This window comes from Rana temporaria, chromosome 11 (genome assembly GCF_905171775.1).
Source record: "Rana temporaria chromosome 11, aRanTem1.1, whole genome shotgun sequence".
NCBI classification, from domain to species: domain Eukaryota; kingdom Metazoa; phylum Chordata; class Amphibia; order Anura; family Ranidae; genus Rana; species Rana temporaria.
In genome coordinates this window covers 142,632,037-142,652,394 of record NC_053499.1, presented here as the reverse complement: position 1 = coordinate 142,652,394, position 20,358 = coordinate 142,632,037, and the positions used below count along the sequence as shown (strand labels likewise).

General features: G+C 45.9%; 2 protein-coding genes across 2 annotated transcripts; both read left to right on the top strand.

Moving 5' to 3' along the window:
* The first annotated feature begins 22 nt into the window (after window positions 1-22).
* On the top strand, window positions 23-11,546 carry CCDC113 (coiled-coil domain containing 113). Its single transcript, XM_040329279.1, has 9 exons — window positions 23-196; window positions 3,563-3,689; window positions 4,772-4,936; window positions 5,084-5,242; window positions 7,718-7,798; window positions 10,032-10,187; window positions 10,320-10,427; window positions 11,060-11,215; window positions 11,392-11,546. Exons 1-9 carry the CDS (start codon window positions 84-86, stop codon window positions 11,449-11,451), a joined length of 1,125 nt encoding a protein of 374 aa, XP_040185213.1. The 5' UTR covers window positions 23-83; the 3' UTR covers window positions 11,452-11,546.
* Window positions 11,547-14,884: 3,338 nt separating this feature from the next.
* GINS3 (GINS complex subunit 3) lies at window positions 14,885-19,774 on the top strand. Its single transcript, XM_040329278.1, has 3 exons — window positions 14,885-15,125; window positions 17,580-17,813; window positions 19,373-19,774. The coding sequence occupies exons 1-3, from the start codon at window positions 14,958-14,960 to the stop codon at window positions 19,601-19,603; spliced, it is 633 nt and encodes a 210-aa protein (XP_040185212.1). The 5' UTR covers window positions 14,885-14,957; the 3' UTR covers window positions 19,604-19,774.
* Window positions 19,775-20,358: the final 584 nt, after the last annotated feature.

Below are 20,358 nucleotides of genomic sequence, written 5' to 3'. Positions count from 1 at the left end.
GCTAGGAGGAGGGAATGCACCCTTCCTACAGAGCGTCGCCTAGGTGATGGCGCAGCGTGGTGACGTCTTGGGTTGCCAAGGTAATGATGGCGGAGCAGGACGCTGAGAGTGTGCGGACCGAGTCTCAGGGCGGAGAGGAGCTATATGTGACCGAGTTCAGCAGGGAACAGCTGCTGGAGGTGACCCGACTTGTCAGGTGAGCCCGGATCTGTACTGGAGGAGGGGGGAGGTATTATAGAAGAAAAACATGTGATTACTGGGGGAGGAGAGAACACAACCCCAACCACTGCTTGGTATATAGATTGATGTGGGCGGGGCTAGACCAATTTGCTGCATCTGGGGGGCGAAAGGTCCCAGTAGTGCTGGCAGTGACACCATGATTGGTGGACATCTGTCAGATCATTACACCAAGCCAGCTAATCATTTCCTTCTTGGACTTATCTCCAACCAGTGTAGAGGGTCCACCCCCTAGGCCCTGTCCATGGCTGCTCTCCTCCAATCATTGCATTCTCTTCCTCCTGGTGAATTGGAGCTCCGCCCCTGCGGTTCCCATCTGCCCTCTTCTTCTTTATATAAAGATCTAAGTGTCAGGAACCCATCTGGTCACCTTTATGGGTCTTCTAGAACATGATTGGTCAATGTACAGCTGGGATGTTCTTTCTTTCTCAATGGACACATCACCCCCTCCCATGAAGAGCCTCCTCAGGCGATGGAACACAACAGATATGGGGGAAGAAGGGCAGTTCAACATTTTTTCCAGTGTTAAGACAACTTCCCCCTACCTGAGGAGACAAATTCTGAGTCATCAACCCACCATGCTCCTGTTGGGGATGTCTCAAGGGGGCGGTGTCCCCTCTTGACATCATCGAGTGACTTCACTCTTAGCTATTTAGGAAATATCAGATGGTGGGAGCCATCGATGAGACCAGAGTATTTAATTTTTTCGGGTCCAGCGGTGCTGCAGGTATCATGATTGATGATGGTTCTACACCGAGAATTGTCAAAAACTTATGTAGTGTCTTTATTCACTTTTTACACTTTTTTGGGGTTAATGGGTACCCCATACTCATTCACATGGGGGCGGGATCTTAGAGTCCCCTTGTTAAAGGGGGCTTCCAGATTCCAATAAGCCCCCCCCCCCCTGCCCCAGAGCACCCCCCCATGTTTAGGGCATGTGGCTTGGTATGGTCCAGGAGGGGGCGTTTGCCCCCCCCCCTTTCCTGGCCTACCGTGCTGCTGTATACTCGGATAAGGGTCGGATTTTGGGGGGCCCTTCTTTATTCTGGCATGGGGGCAGGGTGGAAATCTCCCCCCGGGCTGGTGACACTATGCGCAGCCTCCGGCCGCCACTAACAACATATTCCTGCTCTGCTGTTTTTGCAGAGCAGGAATATGCTTGCTGGAGCTCTGTTAACACAGGTCACGGCCAGTGCTCACCTCCCACTGTGCATCCGTGTCAGCTCCAAGGTAGATGGCTGCAGAGCTGAGCTATGTCTTGTCTCACACATAGCTCAGCCTCAGCGCACACCAGGGCTGACATCCCCTTCTCTCTCTGCACAGACACGAGGAGAGATAGAGCTCATCTGCTCCTCCTCCTGAGTCTGCCCTGCCCACACTCCCCGGGCATGAGTGGGCACTGGACAGGAAGTGCAAACTCTGATGTATAGGGGGGCCTCTGTGCAGACTCTGATGTATAGGGGGGCCTCTGTGCAGACTCTGATGTATAGGGGGGCCTCTGTGCAGATTATGTATAGGGGGGCTCTGTGCAGACCCTGATGTATAGGGGGGCCTCTGTGCAGACTCTGATGTATAGGGGGGCCTCTGTGCAGACTCTGATGTATAGGGGGGCCTCTGTGCAGACTCTGATGTATAGGGGGGCCTCTGTGCAGACTCTGATGTATAGGGGGGCCTCTGTGCAGACTCTAATGTAAGGGGAGCCTCTGTGCAGACTCTTGTAATCATGAAAAATCTTAGACTGTTTTCCGCGGTCCATCACTTTTCCACGCTCTATGGGCCACTCGACTGGACTTGCCCCCCAGGCCTAAGGCTGCCAGCCCTCCCCTGCATGGGGGTTCCCCTTAAAATCCTTACCAAACCCGAAAGACCTGATATGGATTAGGGGGGACCACACACTGTTTTTTCTTAAAAAATTCTCTTAGTGTGGAAGCCCGCTGAGAGCTGATGAGTCATTGGTTGTTAAGGACGGGGCAGCCGGCTTCCCGGCCCGCTCCTTAACAACCAGCTATTCACACAGACTTTGAATCGGTCGATCAGGATTCTGGAGACTTCCTTCCTCTAGCTTGGCTGACCAATCACATCTTCATCTCACACAGAGCTGAGTCCACCTTGAAGACCTATGGAACCCTATGGGGTACACAGTAAAAGGTTCCATTGATTGGATGTCAAGTTCATTTAGGCTCTTCTGGCCATCCATCATTTTAGTCTGTGAAGATAGATGGACCCCATAGATTCTCATGCCTCTTAAAGCCAGCTTTCACTGTCAGTGGAAGAATGTTTCTCAATAGATGATAGATCACCTTAATAATCTAGAACAAGTCCTTCCTGAATTCCACGGTTCTTCTTGTCTTCCTCCTGTTGGTGCCTCCCGCTCTTCCAGGAGGAGATGAGAATTAGGATCTTTCATTATTTGGATGAAGAATGTCCATTGGTCCTACAGATCTGGAGCTCTGGAGACTTCCTTCAGCTTTGCCGACCAGTCATTTTTTTATCTCGCACAGAGCCAAGTTCACCTGGAAGATCCATTATGGGACCCTTTGAGGTACACAGGGGAAGGTTCCACTGATCAGGTGCTGAGTTTATTCAGCCTCCTCTGACATTTCAACACCTCAGTTTGCGAAGATTATCAGATTGGCCCTGTGAATTCCACCTTCATAATCAAGAACAAGTCCTTCCTGCATTCCAGGGCTCTTCTTGTCTTCAGTCTTGAGATATATCCTGGTTGTTCTCTTATCAAATAATGATGGCGTCCTCCAGGTCCATCTCGGCCTCCACTCCCTTCATTGCCTCCAGGACAGTCATGGTGATCCTCTTAACTCAGACAGGACTTTGTCTCCCATGGAAGAGTCTGCACACCTTACCAGGAGCTTGCCTCCATTTTTGCCTGCAGTCTCCTAGGTGTGTCCAGAGAAAAACTGCAGAGTTATCTTCTGGGACCTCCTGCACTTTTATGGCCACACCAATGTGTGTCCTGTAGAATTCTCATGTTTGGTAATTTCCTGTGCATAGAGATGTCTGCAAAATATAAAATTGTGTCAGAACTTCCTGTCACCCTTATTTACTGCCTGACCTTCATGGCAACACCAAATTCCCCGATGATAATGTCCAGAGGTCGGGCAGGGTGATCCTTTATGATGGACTGGTCCTTTGGGATTTAAGGGATATAGGCAAACATAAGCAGCCATGGAGACAAGGAAGGAAAGCAGAATTAAGGGAAGAATTATTAAAATTTCACAGTTTTCCATTTCAGCTTGTAACAACACTTTTCTAAAATTGTCACATACATTGAAATATCTGACAGTTGTAACCATGGTGCCTTTTTCAGCGATGCCTTGTCTACACTCAAAGCTGAAACAGAGATGTTTGAGAAGTTCTACAAGCGGCTGGACCCCAAGGACCTGTCACCGGTGGCAGTCTCTGAGGTCGGAGTATCCACCTTAGACTTTAACCAGGTCAGATGTGAGCACACATGGAGGATTGGAGATGCTATGGGTCTTCAAACTTCCAAAACAAAAGGCCAGTTTACTGTACTTCAGACTTTGGGGGGGCCAGACTGTGACCAGCGGGAGTAGAAAATGTCCTGGCCTTGTTGGTGTCAGTGGGAGGAATAGTGACCTATCTTTGGTATCAGTGGGAGAAACAGTGCCCCATCTTGGTGTTTGTGGGAGAAATAGTACCCCATCATCAGTGTCAGTGGGAGAAATAGTGCCCCATCATTGGTGTCAGTGGGAGGAATAGTGCTCCATCATCGGTGTCAGTGGGAGGAATAGTACCCCATCTTTGTTGTCAGTGGGATAAAAGTGTCCCACCGTTGGTGTCAGTGGGAGGAATAGTGCCCCACCTTTGGTGTCAGTGAGAGGTATAGTGCCCGATCGTTGGCATCAGTGGGAAAAATAGTGCCCCATCTTTGGTGTTAGTGGGAGAAATAGCGCCCCATCTTTGGCGTCAGTGGGAGGAATAGTGCCCATCTTTGTTGTCAGTGGAAGAAATAGTGCTACATCGTTGGTGTTAGTGGGAGGAATAGGGCCTTATTATTAACGTCAGTAGGAGAAACAGTGCCCCATCGTTGACATCAGTGGGAGAAATACTGTCCCATCGTTGGCGCCATCGGGAGGAATCGTTGGACATTGTTGGCATCAGTGGGAGGAATGTTGCCCCATTGTTGGTGTCAGTAGATTGTCCTCACTAGGTACAATCAGTAGGTAAAAACCAAGAACATCCAACCAGAATTTACTTTACTAAAATCAGACCAGTACAAGATGAGTCCTGATTGCTCACTATGGGGACTGACTGGCACACTGTTCATGAAATAAGTCTGCAGTTCAGTCAGGTGGCAGTCTTTATATGTTACTATAGATGTACAGTATGTTGGCTCAGCGTTATTACCAGCCCCCTACAAAACAAGCACATATACAGGAAACACCAGGTGTAGTGCCCTCCCCTTAGGAGCAAAAGGCTCAGATAAATCAAGGCAATTTGATAGGAGGACTTAGGGAAGAGCAGCTGCTGGTCCTCATTTAATTTCCTCTGTTAGATGCGAAACCGCCGCAGGTCAAAGTCTCGCAGTACGATCTCTGAGCGTTTGCTGAGTCTGAGTGTTGATCAGAAGCTGGAGCTGGTGCTACGGGAAATGGAAGATTCCAAAGAGGAGGCGCAGCGGGACGCCGAGATCGCAGATCGGATCCTGCAGAGTTTTAAGGTGCATCCTTTTTACATTTGTCCCTTTTCCTGTCTTCTATAAAGATTTTTCTTATGTGAAGAGCTTTTCTATTCAGCCGTCAGCTTCTCTATTCTGCTCTGATGTTGAGTCCAAAAATGACCCAAGATCTCTTTTCTGCCTTATTAGGCCACGATGGAGGAAGCTGAGATTCGCAGCTCGGAAATTAGGAAAGCCATGTACGAGTTTGATCGAGACATCGGGAAGGCAGCTATAAGCAAAAAAAAAGGTGGAGGAGTTAACCCGGAAAAGGTTCTCCGCTACGTGGAGGAGAAGACAAGGGCAAGGGTAAGTCTCCCAGCTGGGGCCATGTTGTCCATAATACTGATCTCTAGAAGTACTAGACAGATGTACAAACTCGTACATGGGGAAAAAGATGAGGGTAAGTTTTCCATGTGTACGATATTGTATCATGGCCATGTTGTCCTAAGTACTGCTCTCCAGAAGTACCGTACTGGACATCTACATGGAGGAAAACAAAGAGAGGGAATGGGGATGTCAGGGCAGATGCTGAGGCTGACCGTACATATATACCCACCCCAAAAGGTTATAATGGACTATCTTGGTACTGATACAAAACAACGTATTATGATATAAAATATAATGTAAAATACATATAAAACATACAAAGAATAATAAAATATCAACCACAAACAACTACAAACGGGTTCCCCCGTGAGATATTTGTTGGGGAGGGATACAGACTGGTCTTTCCTTGACTAGTTACTAGTTTTGCGCTATAGAATGGCTTCCTCAGGAGGAGTTGTCTATGAAACAGATAAAACAGTAAGGCATCTAGTAAATGCAGTATAATACAGCAAATACATAGAGGAAAAGACGAAGGCGAGGGTAGGTCTTACATGTGTATGATATTGTATCATGGTGGAGGAACATGGCCATGTTGTCTTAAGTTTTGATCTCCAGAAGTGCTGGACATCTACATGGAGGAAAAGACGAAGGCGAGGGTAGGTCTTCCATGTGTATGAAATTGTATCATGGTGAGGGTATCACACCCGGGCTAAAGGAACCTGGTCATGTTGTCCTCAAAACTGATTTGCAGAAGTACAGGTCATCTACACAGAGGAAAAAATGAGGACAAGTGTAAGTCTTCCATGTGTACAACGCTGTATGATGGTGGGGGTATCACAGCTGTGGCTGAAGGAACATGGCCATGTTGTCCTCAATATTGATCTCCAAAAGTACTGGACATCAACATGGAGGAAAAGACAAGGGCAAGGGTAGGTCTTCCATGTGTATGATATTGCATCATTGTGGTGGTATCACAGCCAGGGCTAAAGGAACAAGGTCATGTCCTCAAAACGGATTTCTAGAAGTACAGGTCATCTACATAGAGGAAAAGATGGGAGCAAGGGTAAGGCCTCCATGAGTACAATGCAGTATCACAGTGGGGGTATCACAACTGGGGCTAGAGGAATACAACCATGTTGTCCTCAATATTGATCTCCATAAATACTGAAAGCGGAGTTCCGGCCACAATTTCACTTTTTAAATATAAATACCCCTGTAATACACAAGCTTAATGTATTCTATTAAAGTTAGTCTGTAAACTAAGGTCCGTTTTGTTAGGTTGTTACAGCATTTAGACACTTTATAAAATAGAAATTGACTGGGGCCATCTTAAATGTGGGCATCATGAAGCCAGACTGTATGACTTCCTGGATTTCAGCCTTGCAAATCTCGCACATCCTCAGTGCTGCACACGCAGTGTCAGATCAGGTTTCAGCACCTGTGCTGTCCAAGTCACATGATTCTTTGACTGGGGAATGCACAGACTCCTGGAAAGTTACACCCACTACATTCCCAGGAGTCTGTGCGGTGTAGGTTAGGAAGCATTAAGCACCTAGGTGCAGGAAGTGGGAAGATTAACTATTCTGCCTAGCAACAACACTTTGAAGGCATCTAAAAAATATATATTTTTTCGTAAAGGACTAATGACATTTTTTTAATACTACTGATGTAATGTTATATTTATGGGTGGAACTCCACTTTAACATCTACATGTACAATAAGACAGGGGTGAGGGTAAGTCTCCAATATGTACCATATTGTATCGTGGTGGATGTATCATAGCTGGGGCTGAAGAAATGTGGCCATGTTGTCTTCAATGCTGATCTCCAGAAGTACAAGACATCTACATGGAGGAAAAGATAAAGGGAAGGGTAAGTCTTGTGTGCGTACAATAACGTATAATGGTGGGATATCGCACTTGGGGCTGGAGGAACATGATCACATTGTCCTCAATACTGATCTCTGGAAATTATTTGACATCTACATGGAGGAAAAGATGAGGGCAAGGGTAAAGCTGTGTATACACTGGGAGTTTTCTTTCGATCCCTGCATTCCCTCCCCCCTTACACTGATGAGCACTGCTTTTCTAGCAGTACCTTTCGACAGAAGACGGTCCAACAATCAGCTCCTGTTGAACAGAGAGAGAGGTACACTTGGATCAAAATTCCTCCATTTGTTTCTGAACCAGATGCATTTCAATACATCTATACGCAGCTTTAGTTTCTCGTGTGTACAATAATGTATCATGGTGGAGGAATCACAGCCAGGGCTGGAGGAACATAGACATGTTCTCTCCAATGCTGAGCATGGCCACTCAAATTATAGTTTGAGCATTGCAGTTTTCTGCTCAGTAATGTTCTTCAGCTTCTTTCTCGTCTATGGGAGCACATGGAGAGACAGAATTTGGGCAGAGTGTGACCTTATAGGATCCTATCCCTCTTCTTTCTATGACAGGACAGCTTGGTAGACAAGTTACGACTGAAGAATGCTGCTTTGAAGATCCAGAAAAAGAAGCTGCAGATGCAACTGAAGCAGGTAAGAAATTGCCTTTCCTTAAGTATGATGCCCCAAGTACATATTATATTTAAGCTGATACGCTGGTGGGTTCCTCAGGGGTGTTTCTGGGAAATCTGTTTTCTCCACAGCTGTCATGTTTGGTTCTCATAAAATGGAAAGACTGGAGAAAATGTGGTGGTTGTGTAAAAAAAAAGTAGATTTACTATCTAGTGGGAGAAAGGAATTACCGCTCCAGGTGGGTATGCTTAGCAATCAGTGTCTTCTCAGGAGATCCAGGGTGCCAGCAATGCACAAGGCAAATGGTAGAGACTATTGAATGGACAGCAGCACTCCAAAAAACCTTGAAGTTTGTCTTTATTGTAAAACAAGTAGAAAATGCACTACAAAGCACAGCAAAAATAGGGATGGCAGCCTACGTGTTTCACACTATCAATTAGTGCTTAATCGTGGCTGATAATTAAGCACTAATTGTGTGAAACGCGTAGGCTGCCATCCCTATTATAGCTACAAAGCAGATATACTCATATAACTGGCAGCATCTCTTTCATGAAGGTGTGGGTAGAAGAGATATCAGACCCACCAACCAGCCCTTCACGATTCTGTTGGGTGACATTCAGCTCTGGAAGCCCATAATGACCTGAAGGCAATCTGATAGAGTTCTGCAGATTAAACCGTCACCCGTTCTAGAGCAAAGGACCCTCTTTAAGGTTTCTTTCATACCTTCTATATCTAAATCATCACTGGAGGCTGAAGGCTTGTTTTATTTTCGAGAATAGACATGTGCAGAATAGAAAAATGTGTTTAGCTTCGGATAGATTCGTTATGTTACTAATTTTGTTTCGTTGATTTGTTTCGGAATTCATTTTGTTTCGTGTATTACTTTTCTAATACATTCAGAATTTTTAGAACGACTCGAATTTGGATCGGTCGCAAAAATAATCGACTGATTCTGTGTGAAGAATAGCTGGTTGTTAAGGAGCGGGCTGGGAAGCCGGTCGCTGTGTGCTTTACAACCAATGACTCATCAGTTGTCAGTGGGCTTCCCCTTATCAGGACATGCAGCCCGGCAGGCCAGGAAATGGGAGACGAGCGCATGCCCTCAACATGGGGTATGTGTTTTGTCCCCATGTTGATGGGGTTAAGGGCCTTTTCCCCACAACTCTGGCCTGGGGGGTGTGGCGGTGACTTATAGTAATCTGGAAGCCCCCTTAAAAAAAAGGGGACATCGTACCCCTACCCAAAAAAGTAAATAAAAACACAACAGATTTTGACAAGTCCTTTATTAAAAAAACAAAAAATAAATGTCCCCGGAAGTAGTTGTAACGTCGATCACAATGCCCGCTACTACCACCGACTTTCCTGGCCTTCCCAGGCTTCATGCTCCCGCTGCTCTCAATCAAACCCAATGACGCAACGCGCCTGGGGGCAGGGCCGAGTCATACAACTGGCCAACTGTTTCACACAGGAGCGCGCCCGCAAGGTAACCCCCTCAGGAGAGAGCTTCCGGGAGGGGGTTAGATCTTTCGGGGAGGAGCCGCGAGAGCCAACGTGGGACCCCAGAAGAGGACGTTCGGGGCCACTCTGTGCAAAACAAACTGCACTGGGGAGGTAAGTATGACATGTTTGTTTTAAAAAAAGAAAAAACAGAACCATTAAGAGCCGGTTCACACAGGGGCGGCACGACTTCGGGGGCGACTCAGCCAGGCGACATGAAGACGACATCTAAGGCGACTTGCAAAATGACTTCTGTATAGAAGTCAATGCAGGTCGCCCCGAGTCGCCCCCGAAGTAGTACAAGAACCTTTTTCTAAGTCGGAGAGACTTGCGTCGCTCCTATTAGAACGGTTCTATTCACTAGAATGGGACGAGACTTGTCAGGCGGCTGCGTCGCCTGACGAGTCGCCCCAGTGTGAACCGGGTCTGACTATTACTTTAATGTCAATAGTACCTTTAGAAATATATTTACTTAGAAAATGGTGGTGTGTTTAATACTTATTTTACCTGCTATACATAAGGGCCCATTGTCTCAGTTTGTTCTTTGTCTGCATGGAGCCAGTGAATGTTCTCTTCCATGTACATGCAGGAGATCTAAGCTTGCAAGCTATATGTCACTGGACAGTATGCTCCTGGTGACATTGGAGTCTGTCCTCTGCAAATGTTCCAAGTCTTGTTGCTCACAGCTTGTTAGATCTGCCAACACCTTGTGTTACAATGCAGAGTCAGCCCTGAGATTGCGTATTCTCTCTTTTAGAAGGAGGAGATGGGTGAAGTTCTGAATGAGGTGGATTTCCAGCAGCTCAAGATAGAAAATGCCCAATTTCTGGAGAGAATCGATAAGCGGAATCAGAATCTTCTGCAGCTGAAGCTGAACGCAGGAGAGACATTACAGGTTCTCAACTCCTACAAAGTAAGTGAGTGCTCAGAGGAGATTCTGGGAAGTCACATGATGAGATGGGTCTCTGACGGTCTCGTGTTTCCTGCCAATATGTGATATATATGTGAGGTCTGTTCATCTCCATACTTTTTGTTTTATTTACAGAAGAAGCTTCACCACACCACAACAGAGTCCACTTATCTAAGAAAAGAGATCTCCACCAGAAACGACATGCTGCAACGGATCGAACAGGAAACACAGCAAGTAGAGCAGGTACTTCACCGGGGAATCCAAACAGCAGAGCAAGACAGACAGAGAGCTTGCATTTATTGCACACACAAGCATGAGACTGCAGGCTTGGCTGGCTTAAATCAGGTTTTTTTTTCAATAGTTTTTATTTGTATTTTGAGTTTCATACATAAATAAGTTGTACTTATTACTTTTAAATACATTAATAAATAATATTGTGGAGCACAAAAGACAAAAGTAAGAGACTGGCCATCTTTCAGGTGGGCAGACAGACAGGGATGCCAAAACCAGGATGCTGGAATGAGACCAGCAGCAGCCAATGAACAGGAGCATTTAGACTTCAGTTGAGGAATATTCTGGGTTGGGTTATAAAAGTTTCCCTCTATGCAGGAACAGGCCAGTGTCACAGTGCATGAGGCCGCGTACACACGATCAGTCCATCCGATGAGACCGGTTTGGACCGACCGTGTGTACAGGGCTTTAGAGGTGCAAAAGTAGGTTGTCAGAGAGGCTTCAGGAATGTTCTGGAATTGTAGATGTTCTCCTCTATGAAGGAATAGGCTGATGTCACAGTGGATTCGAATGTCAATAGTGGGTCATCAGAGAGGAATGTGTGAGGGTTATAGAAGTTTTCATGTCTGTACTCCTACCTGCAGGAACGGGCCAAGGCTGAAAGTCTGAATAAGAAGCTTAGGAAACAGCTGAGTGACTATCGTGTCCCAGATGTCCTAGACTACGTCCATGAGAAGATGGAACAGGAAGAGCTGGAGAAAACTATCAGAGCGTGGGAGAGAAAGGTGGAGATTGCCGAGGTAATTAATGCTGTAGTATGGTGAATCGGAGACCTACCTGTGACCGGTACCTCGCCAAGACCCGTATGAGTGATATAACGAGCTTCATGTGTCATGCTGGTGTGTAAGGCCTGAACCTGAGCGCACACGCTATTTCATATAACAAGTATTAAATAGGTCTGTGTCTGATCTTGCAGCTCTCTCTGAAGACGCAGCGCCGGTCCTGGGAGCAGCTGAAGGCAGCCAATGTGATGTAGAGTCGTTTCTGGTCTGCTGGGCATATGCCACCTGCTGTTGACCTTCGGCTTGACTGAGGACAAGTTATGATCTAAATAAACGCTTTGTCACGCTATGAGTGTCCAGTGTGTTCACCTATAATTATCACTGCTGTGTGTGTGAAGTATTGTGACCAATAAACAGGAAGCAACAGTTTTCATCTTACAAAGTGAGCTTACAGCAGGAGATACGCTGGTGGTGTAGTGAGTAGCACTCTCGCCTAGCAGTAAAAAGGGTTGCTGGTTCAAATCCCGACCACGACACTAGCTGCCTGGAGTTTGCATGTTCTCCCTGGGCCTGCATGGGTTTCCTCCGGGTACTCCGGTTTCCTCCCACACTCCAAAGACATGCTGGTAGGTTAATTGGCTTCTGCCTAAATTGGCCCTAGTATATGAATGTGAGTTAGGGACCTTAGATTGTAAGCTCCTTAAGGGTAGGGACTGATGTGAATGTACATTGTATATGTAAAGCGCTGCGTAAAATTGACGGCGCTATATAAGTACCTAAATAATAATACGATTTCCCTGAGTTTTTGGAGCAGTGCTTGGGCAAAGTCCTTACTACCTAAGGGAAAAGGCCTAAGCCCCCTGCCCCCTGCCCCCTGCCCCCATGTGCTGTAAAGGACTTGTATAGCTTAAAACTGTATGGGTTGCAGGTCCTGCCCTTCTTGTGCCCCCTCCCCCCCCGCTCCTGCTGAAGCCCCCAAGGTGGCCACGTCTTCTGTGTACCCATAGACCCAACCCTGTCGTGGAGGTATCATCAAGTGAGCTGATGGAGGTGAAATCATTATGAGACGGAGATAATAGAGTATCCCTTAATGAAACTGACACAGCCACCCCCGGGCCAATCTGATGCCCCCCAAAAAAGGCTGCCACATTACCTCTTTACTCACTGACAATACAGGAATGCCTGGAGGACCACAATCCCGCCCCCTGCTTGTGATTGGAGAAATCATAAATCCCTCCTCTTGTGTCCAATCACTGTGTTGTGATTCGTTACAGCACAGGCTGATTTTTGGGAAGGGAGGGTGTCCCTGATTGGTAGTTTGGAAATGTGGTCACCCTAGGTGCAGCTCCTCATAGAAACCAATCAGCTTCCATTTTTTTTTTCAAAGCTTAATTGAACAAGCTGAAGTTAGAAGCTGATTGGCTACCATTCACAGCTGCACCAGATTTTGCACTCTTTGGGCCAGATCCACGTAGCGGATCGTAATTTTATTCCGGCGTAGCGTATCGTAGTAACGCTACGCCGCCGCAACTTTGAGAGGCAAGTGCTGTATTCACAAAGCACTTGCCTCTAAAGTTACGGCGGCGTATCGTAAATCTGCCGGCGTAAGGGCGTGGAATTCAAATGTTAAAGATGTGGGCGTGTTTTATGTTAATTTTACTTGACCCAACGTAAATGACGTTTTTGCTGAACGGCGCATGTGCCGTCCGTGGGGGTATCCCAGTGCGCATGCTCGAAATTAACCCGCAACAAGCCAATGCTTACGACGTGAACGCCATTCTACGCAAAGCCCTATTCGCGAACGACTTACGCAAACGACGTAAAATTTTCAAAATTTGACGCGGGAACAACGTCCATACTTAACATAGGATACGCCTTATATCTATAAGCCGAAAAAAGCCTTACAGAAACGACGTAAAAAAATGCGCCGTCCGGACGTACGTTCGTGGATCGCCGTATCTAGCTAATTTGCATACTCGACGCGGAAATCGACAGAAACCCCACCTAGCGGCCAGCGTAAAAATGCACCTTAGATCCGACGGCGTACTAAGGCGTACGCCAGTCGGATCTAGCCCTCATTCAGTCGTATCTTCTTTTGTGGATACAAAACAAAGATACGCCGCAGCAAACTAGAAGTTACGCGGCGTATCAATAGATGCGCCAGCGTAACTTCTTTGAGGATCTGGCCCAGACACTGCACACCCATCCTACCAGCTCCTACTGGAACACACAAATAAATCCCAATGGCTGCGCTCTTTGTAATGTTTATTATTAAAAGCACAAAATGTACATCACAAAACAGTGGGGGACAGGAGATGGATATTGGGTATGACTAAGCGCCTGGTGGGCCCAAAACGGGTTTTCCATCTCCTGTCCGCCACTGTTTTGTGATGTACATTTTGTGCTTTTAATATTAAAGATTAGGAAGTGCGCAGTCATCTGGGATTTATTTGTGTGTTCCAAGATGGAAGGATTTCCCAACACATCACCCTGCATCAGACAGACCATCATCATCATAATAATAATAATAGAAGTAGATCCCAACCCATCACCCGCGTTATACTAAATGCAATAGTAATAATAATAGAAGGAGATAATCAGTTGCGGCTGGTGCTAAAAAAAATTGGGGGGTGCAGAGGACGCCGTGAAACTTACCTTCAAACGGCGCCCTCTAGCAGTCACGGTTCCCCTGATACCCAGCAGCTTCTGATTAACCCAGTCTTCTTTCTGGGTTCCAAATCTTCAGCCTCCTGATTGGCTGGGACGAGACGCCGGAAACCGGAAGTGACGCGACGGCGAATATTGTTTTGCTAAAATCAAAAGTGGGAGGGTTCGGGGCGCAGAGCACTGGACATCCTAAAACAAGCCAATTAGAGCCTCAGGCTCCAATCACATGCTTGTAAAAAAAAAATGACTGACCTAATAGAAACCCATTAGACCGGCACCCCACGCAGTGCACACACAAAGAACGATTGATTTAAAAAAAAATTATAATATCACTAACATTTTTTAACTTTAAGATGTTAAAAAATGTTAGTCATCTTATCAATTATTTAAAAATAAATCGTTCTGTGATTAGCATTGTTATACTTTGGGGGAAAAAATTGGGGGTGCGGCGCCCCTTATGGACTGGCAGCCACTGGAGATAATAATAGTGATGATAAAAATAATATCATTAATAATAGAAGGAGATAATAATGGTGGTGATAATATTATTAATAATAATAATTATAATAGAAGGAGATAATAATAGTGATGATAATAATAATAATAATAGAAGTGATAATAATAAGAGATGATAATAATAATAATAACAATATTAATAATAATAGAAGGAGATAATAATAGTGATAATAATAATAATAATAATAATAGAAAGAGATAATAATATAATAATAATAATAGAAGGAGATAATAATAACAATATTATTAATAATAATAATAGAAGGAGATGATAATAGTAATGATGATAATAATAATAATAGAAGTAGATAATAAGAGTGATGATAATAATAATAAGAATAGAAGGAGATGGCACACACAACATTATTCAGTCACACTCTATATACCAAGGAGTCTATGGTGCACTGCACACACACATACAGCGGCGGTGGTAGTAGCAACTCAGCGTCCAGCAGGTGGCGCCCGATAGCTGCCTCTGCAAAGAGCCTCACCTCTGGCTGTAACTGAAGGGAGGCCCCGCCTCGGTCTCCATGGTGACACAGAAGGCGGGAGATTTGCCCGGCCGGTCAGTCGTACGATGTGGGAGTCGTACCGTGCGGTGGGGTCCGGTTTGGGCCGGGAGGAGAACTTTCTGTCCCTGGAAGATGTTCTCATGTCTCAGGAGAAGCTGCCGTGCCGGCTGGAGAGCGGCCTGGCCCGCCTGGGCTTCCTGGACAAAGGAGGGGACACGGAGAACATCCCTGAGGTAAGAGACCCCCATATTACCTCAGACACTGGGGACCCCAATATTGTCTGTACCCCAATACTGACTGCTTGTATCCCCACCGCCATGACCCCTCCACCATGCATCACCTACTGTGTGTCCCAGGATAAACTCCACCATTATTGGTCAACACCACTGTGTGTCGGCCCCCCCCCCCACGACCCTGTCCAGAGTCACCCCCCCCCCCTCCACGACCCTGTCCACGGGGTGACACCCCCCCCCACTCTCCACGACCCTGTCCACGGGGTGACACCCCCCCCCACTCTCCACGACCCTGTCCACGGGGTGACACCCCCCCTCCATGACCCTGTCCACCGGGTGATTCCCCCCCCCATGACCCTGTGCACGGATTTCTCATCTGTCACCTACGGTGTCCCTAGGATGAAACCTCTGTTACCCTGACATGTATCCCCAGGGTGACCCGTCCATCTTCTGCTACCCTGATATGTGTCCCTGCATAACTCCTCCATCATCTGTCACTGTGTGTCTTCACTGTACCCTCTTTATCTGTCACCACCTATCTCTTATCACTCCCTCTATGTGCCCCTGAGGTGACTCCACCATCATCTGTCACTTCATTATATGCCCCAAGAGTGACCCCCTTCCTTCTGTCACCATGGTGTCCCTAGTTAACCCTTCCATCATCTGTCACCCCACTTTCAGTCATGTGTCCCCAGGTAGCACCTACAAAACCCTACATAACCTAATTTTTGTTCTGTGCACCCCACCATGTGACCCTTCTGTCATCTCCCACTGTGTGTCCCTCAGTAATGCTGCTATTATCAACTGTTGCCCCACTGTGTGACACCCCGGTAGAGGTTACTCTCATTGCCATGTTGTAATGAGTGACTTCCTGTTCTAGAGGACAATGGGGAATGTCTATAACATGCAGATTGTAGGAATCTTCTGATTGGAGCACCATTGTGCTATATGTCAGTAACTGTAGGAGGAGCAAAGCCATCCTGACCACTCATACGCTCTATGTGACAGTGGATTGGATGAGGTCTGGTGGTCGGTGTCACTTCCTGTCTGGCTCTGCCATGCATTACATTGGAAGTTGATTTACTAAAACTGGAGAGTGCAAAATCGAGTGCATCTGTACATTGAAACCCCTTCATGCCGACCATACGCATGTTCAATAATGATCAGTAATAGCGGTATATAGGATGTGTCCTGAGGAATTTTTCTCACTGATGATTGGTTACATTGTATCCATGGTCACTGGTTACATTTGTATCCATGGTCACTGGTTACATTTGTATCCATGGTCACTGGTTACATTTGTATCCATGGTCACTGGTTACATTTGTATCCATGGTCACTGGTTACATTTGTATCCATGGTCACTGGTTACATTTGTATCCATGGTCACTGGTTACATTTGTATCCATGGTCACTGGTTACATTTGTATCCATGGTCACTGGTTACATTGGTATCCATGTTCCCTGGTGATTGCTTAATTTACTAAAACTGGAGAGTGCAAAGTCTGTTGCCATCTGTGTATAGAAACCAAAAAGCTTAACCCCTTCACACAACCATACGTAAATATGCATTCTCAGCTTGAAGGGGTTATACTGGGGTGATGCCTGCAGCTGCCATTTTAAAAAGGGAAGATGTTAAAAAAAATGGATAAGAATTGTTTTTTTTTTTTTTTTTTATTAAAGCACCCCCATCCCTGCGAGCTTGTGCATCAAAGAAAACGCATACGTAAGTCACGCCCGCAAATGTAAACAATGTTTAAATCACACTAGAGGTATCGCCGCGAATGTCTGAGTGAGAGCAATAATTCTAGCAAAATACCTCCTCTGTAACTCTAACCTGGTAAACTTAATTTTTATTATTATTATTTTTTTAAAGCATCCATCGCCTATGGAGACTTTTAAGCACCGTAGTTTTTTGCCATTCCACGAAGGTGCGCAATTTCAAAGAATGACATGTTGACCATCTATTTACTCGGTGTAACATCATCTTTGACATTTTCATCTTTCTTATACAAAAAAAATGGTCTAACTTTACTGTTTGTGTGTGTGTGTGTGTGTTTTTTTTATTTTTTTAATTCATAAAAGTGTATTTTTTCCCAATAAAATTGGGTTTGAAAAACCGCTGTGCAAATACCGTGTGATATAAAAGAAAATGCAACAATCGCCATTTTATTCTCTAGGGTGTCTGCTTAAAAAACATCTGTATAATGTTTGGGGGTTCTAAGTAATTTTCTAGCAAAAAAGATTTTAACTTGTAAGCAACAAATGTCAGAAATAGGCTTAGGCATGAGAGGGTTAATTGAACAAGCTGATTGGCTACCATGCACAGCTGCACCAGATTTTGCACTCCATGTCCATGTTCCCCGGTCAGAGAAATGCTCTCAATGGTGATTGGTTACATTTGTATCCATGTTCTAGAACATGACGTTTTATTTATTTTGTGTTCCATCCCAGGGCAGTAAGATGGAGCTCCCACTGTGGCTGGTGAAGGGGCTGTATGATAACAAGCGACGAATCATCTCTGTGGAACTGCCGAAGATCTACCGAGAAGGCTGGCGCACGGTGTTCAGTGCTGACGCCAATGTGGTGGACCTCCACAAGATGGCGCCACATTACTACAGCTTTGGCTCACAGCTCCTCAACTTTGATAGTCCGGAGAACACAGAGATCGCACAGACCCTGCTACAGGTAACTTCACTCAGACACCTTCTGCTGATTAGAACTGTCTACACTACAATTCAGAGCAAGAACATTGGTCAGGTGTGATGGAATGCAACCCAGGGAGAGGATAAACATTTCACCCAGAGAGAGGATAACCAGTCAAGGGTACACATTTCACCCAGAGAGAGGATAACCAGTCAGATGTACACGCTGCACCCAGATACGATAACCGCTCAGGTGTACACACTGCACTCAGGGAGAGGATAACCAGTCAGATGTACACACTGCACCCAGGGAGAGGATAAACCAGTCAAGGGTACACATTTCACCCAGGTAGAGGATAACCAGTCAGATGTACACCCTGCACCCAGGGAGAGGATAAACCAGTCAAGGGTACACACTTCACCCAGAGAGAGGATAACCAGTCAGATGTACACACTGCACCCAGGGAGAGGATAAACCAGTCAAGGGTACACACTGCACTCAGAGTGAGCATAACCGGTTGGGTGTACACACTGCACCCAGATACGATAACCGCTCAGATGTACACGCTGCACCCAGGGAGAGGATAACCAGTCAAGGTTACACACTGCACCCAGGGAGATGATAACCAGTCAGGTGTACATGCTGCACTCAGAGTGAGCATAACCAGTCGGGTGTACGCATTACATCCAGAGACAGACTGTCCAATCCAGTGTACACGACAGGATAACTAGTCGGGTGTACGCACTGCACCCAGAGACAGGATATCCAGATGTCCTGCACTGTGAGGCACGGAAAGGATAGCCGGTTACCTCTACCATACTGCAATCCAGAAGGAACATAACCAGAGATTGAATATCCAGTCAAGTGTACCACAGTGCAACCCATGGAGAGGATAGCCATTTAGCTGTACCATGCTGTGACCCAGAGCAAAGATATCCATCCAGCAACCCAGGAAGATGATAGTTGATCCGGAGTAGTGGCCTGAAGACCAGATAACCAGGTAGTACCACACTGTGCCCCAGAGAGAGCGAGAGTAACTGGTCAGCCATTCAGAGAGAGCACAGTGAGCCAGATGTACTGCACTCAGATACATGATAACTGGTTTGCTTTAGTGTACTGCCACCCATATACAGGAGAATACATCACGTTGGCTTTATGTGAGGAGGAAGCATTGATAGCAGAGGGAAGTATTGCAGAGTAATGATGATAGGGAGCACAAATGGTTAGTTGCCTTTAAAGTGAGCCTTTTGTTTGGAAGCACTGTATAAAGCAGCAGTACCGAAACGGGCACTATAATGTTTGGTTATGTGAGATCTGCTTGTACCCTGGCACCCTCAGTAAAATATCAGTCACTGTAATGTCTGCAGCCTGCTGGGTGTTTGCATACTGGGCAAGTCAGGATCTGATTGGACAGGTGGAGGGTATGGATCCTGATGGTGGGCCGCCTCTGCTGGTCTCCATCCTGGATCAGATCGTCCCACAATCCCCCTCCACATATGTTTCTCACGGTCACTCTGTGTGCTAGTAGTCCATATAAGATATTGAAGGGCAGGCATGAGATTGCAAGCTGAAAATGTGAGTTAATGTCTCCCTCTTCTCAGACTTTCATCGGGCGCTTCCGCCGCATCATGGACTCCTCCCAGAACGCCTACAATGAGGACACCTCCGGCCTGGTGGCCAGACTGGATGAACTAGAGCGCTTGTTGTTTCGGGCTGGACAGGGGGGACTCAATGCTTTTCAGAACTGGGAAAGGGGGCAGGCGTCTCAGATCAGGGCCTCCAGCCTGGTGCAGAGTTACAAGAAGAGAAAGTTCCATGAGACAGATACATGACGCCTCTCCTGAGCCTGCACTGCCTATTCATCATTAATGTCTTATATGAGCGATGGACAAGATTCTCTGAGTGAATCAATTTAAATGCAAAGCCAATTGCTGCAAGGGTTTCTGATCTGCGTCTTTACATTTCCTAATTGTACATAAATAAAATATGAACACTGAGCAGGACCGGGGTTGTCTGGTTTATGTTTTATACCACTTTGTTTTCTCTTCTCCTATCCTAATCTGATACAGTGGTGGTCAACCTTACAGAAAATGGTCAGAGACTGTGGGTATGCCACAAGAGATTGTCAAAGACTGCAAACATTGCTATAGACCTTGTTGGAGACTGTGAAAGAAAGATTATTATATAGTAGAATCCAGAGGAATGTTTTTATGAATATTTATTTTACCGTCCCTGAGTAGGCAAGTAATAAGATTACTGCCTGGGGGGGTCAGAGAATTGCACAGTAAGTACCAAAGGGCCACATGTTGCCCTCATGACATAGGTTGGGCACCAGTAGTGATTAATATGTCTGATTGTTATAGAAATATACAGTATTGGTTACCCAACCCATGAGTTACAGTAAAAACACGTTTATTTACAATTTATACTAAAATCATTGCCGGGAACTAATAATAAACTATATGACATCCATCTACTTAGTTTTGCGCTATATATTATACAATAAATGTGGATGGAAGTAATAGAATCCTACAAGAAATATAAACTAAACAAGCAGTCTGTCCACACGTCCTTCATGTACAGTGAG

What these genes read in the sequence shown, in the direction of transcription:
- CCDC113 (XM_040329279.1), top strand. Translation starts at nt 84, where the DNA reads ATGATGGCGGAGCAGGACGCTGAGAGTGTGCGGACCGAGTCTCAGGGC. An exon ending in GGATCCTGCAGAGTTTTAAG is followed by an intron (nt 4,937 to 5,083) that starts GTGCATCCTTTT and finishes CTGCCTTATTAG; the next exon opens with GCCACGATGGAGGAAGCTGA. An exon ending in GAAAGGTGGAGATTGCCGAG is followed by an intron (nt 11,216 to 11,391) that starts GTAATTAATGCT and finishes CTGATCTTGCAG; the next exon opens with CTCTCTCTGAAGACGCAGCG.
- GINS3 (XM_040329278.1), top strand. Translation starts at nt 14,958, where the DNA reads ATGTGGGAGTCGTACCGTGCGGTGGGGTCCGGTTTGGGCCGGGAGGAG. An exon ending in ACACGGAGAACATCCCTGAG is followed by an intron (nt 15,126 to 17,579) that starts GTAAGAGACCCC and finishes GTTCCATCCCAG; the next exon opens with GGCAGTAAGATGGAGCTCCC. An exon ending in TCGCACAGACCCTGCTACAG is followed by an intron (nt 17,814 to 19,372) that starts GTAACTTCACTC and finishes CCCTCTTCTCAG; the next exon opens with ACTTTCATCGGGCGCTTCCG.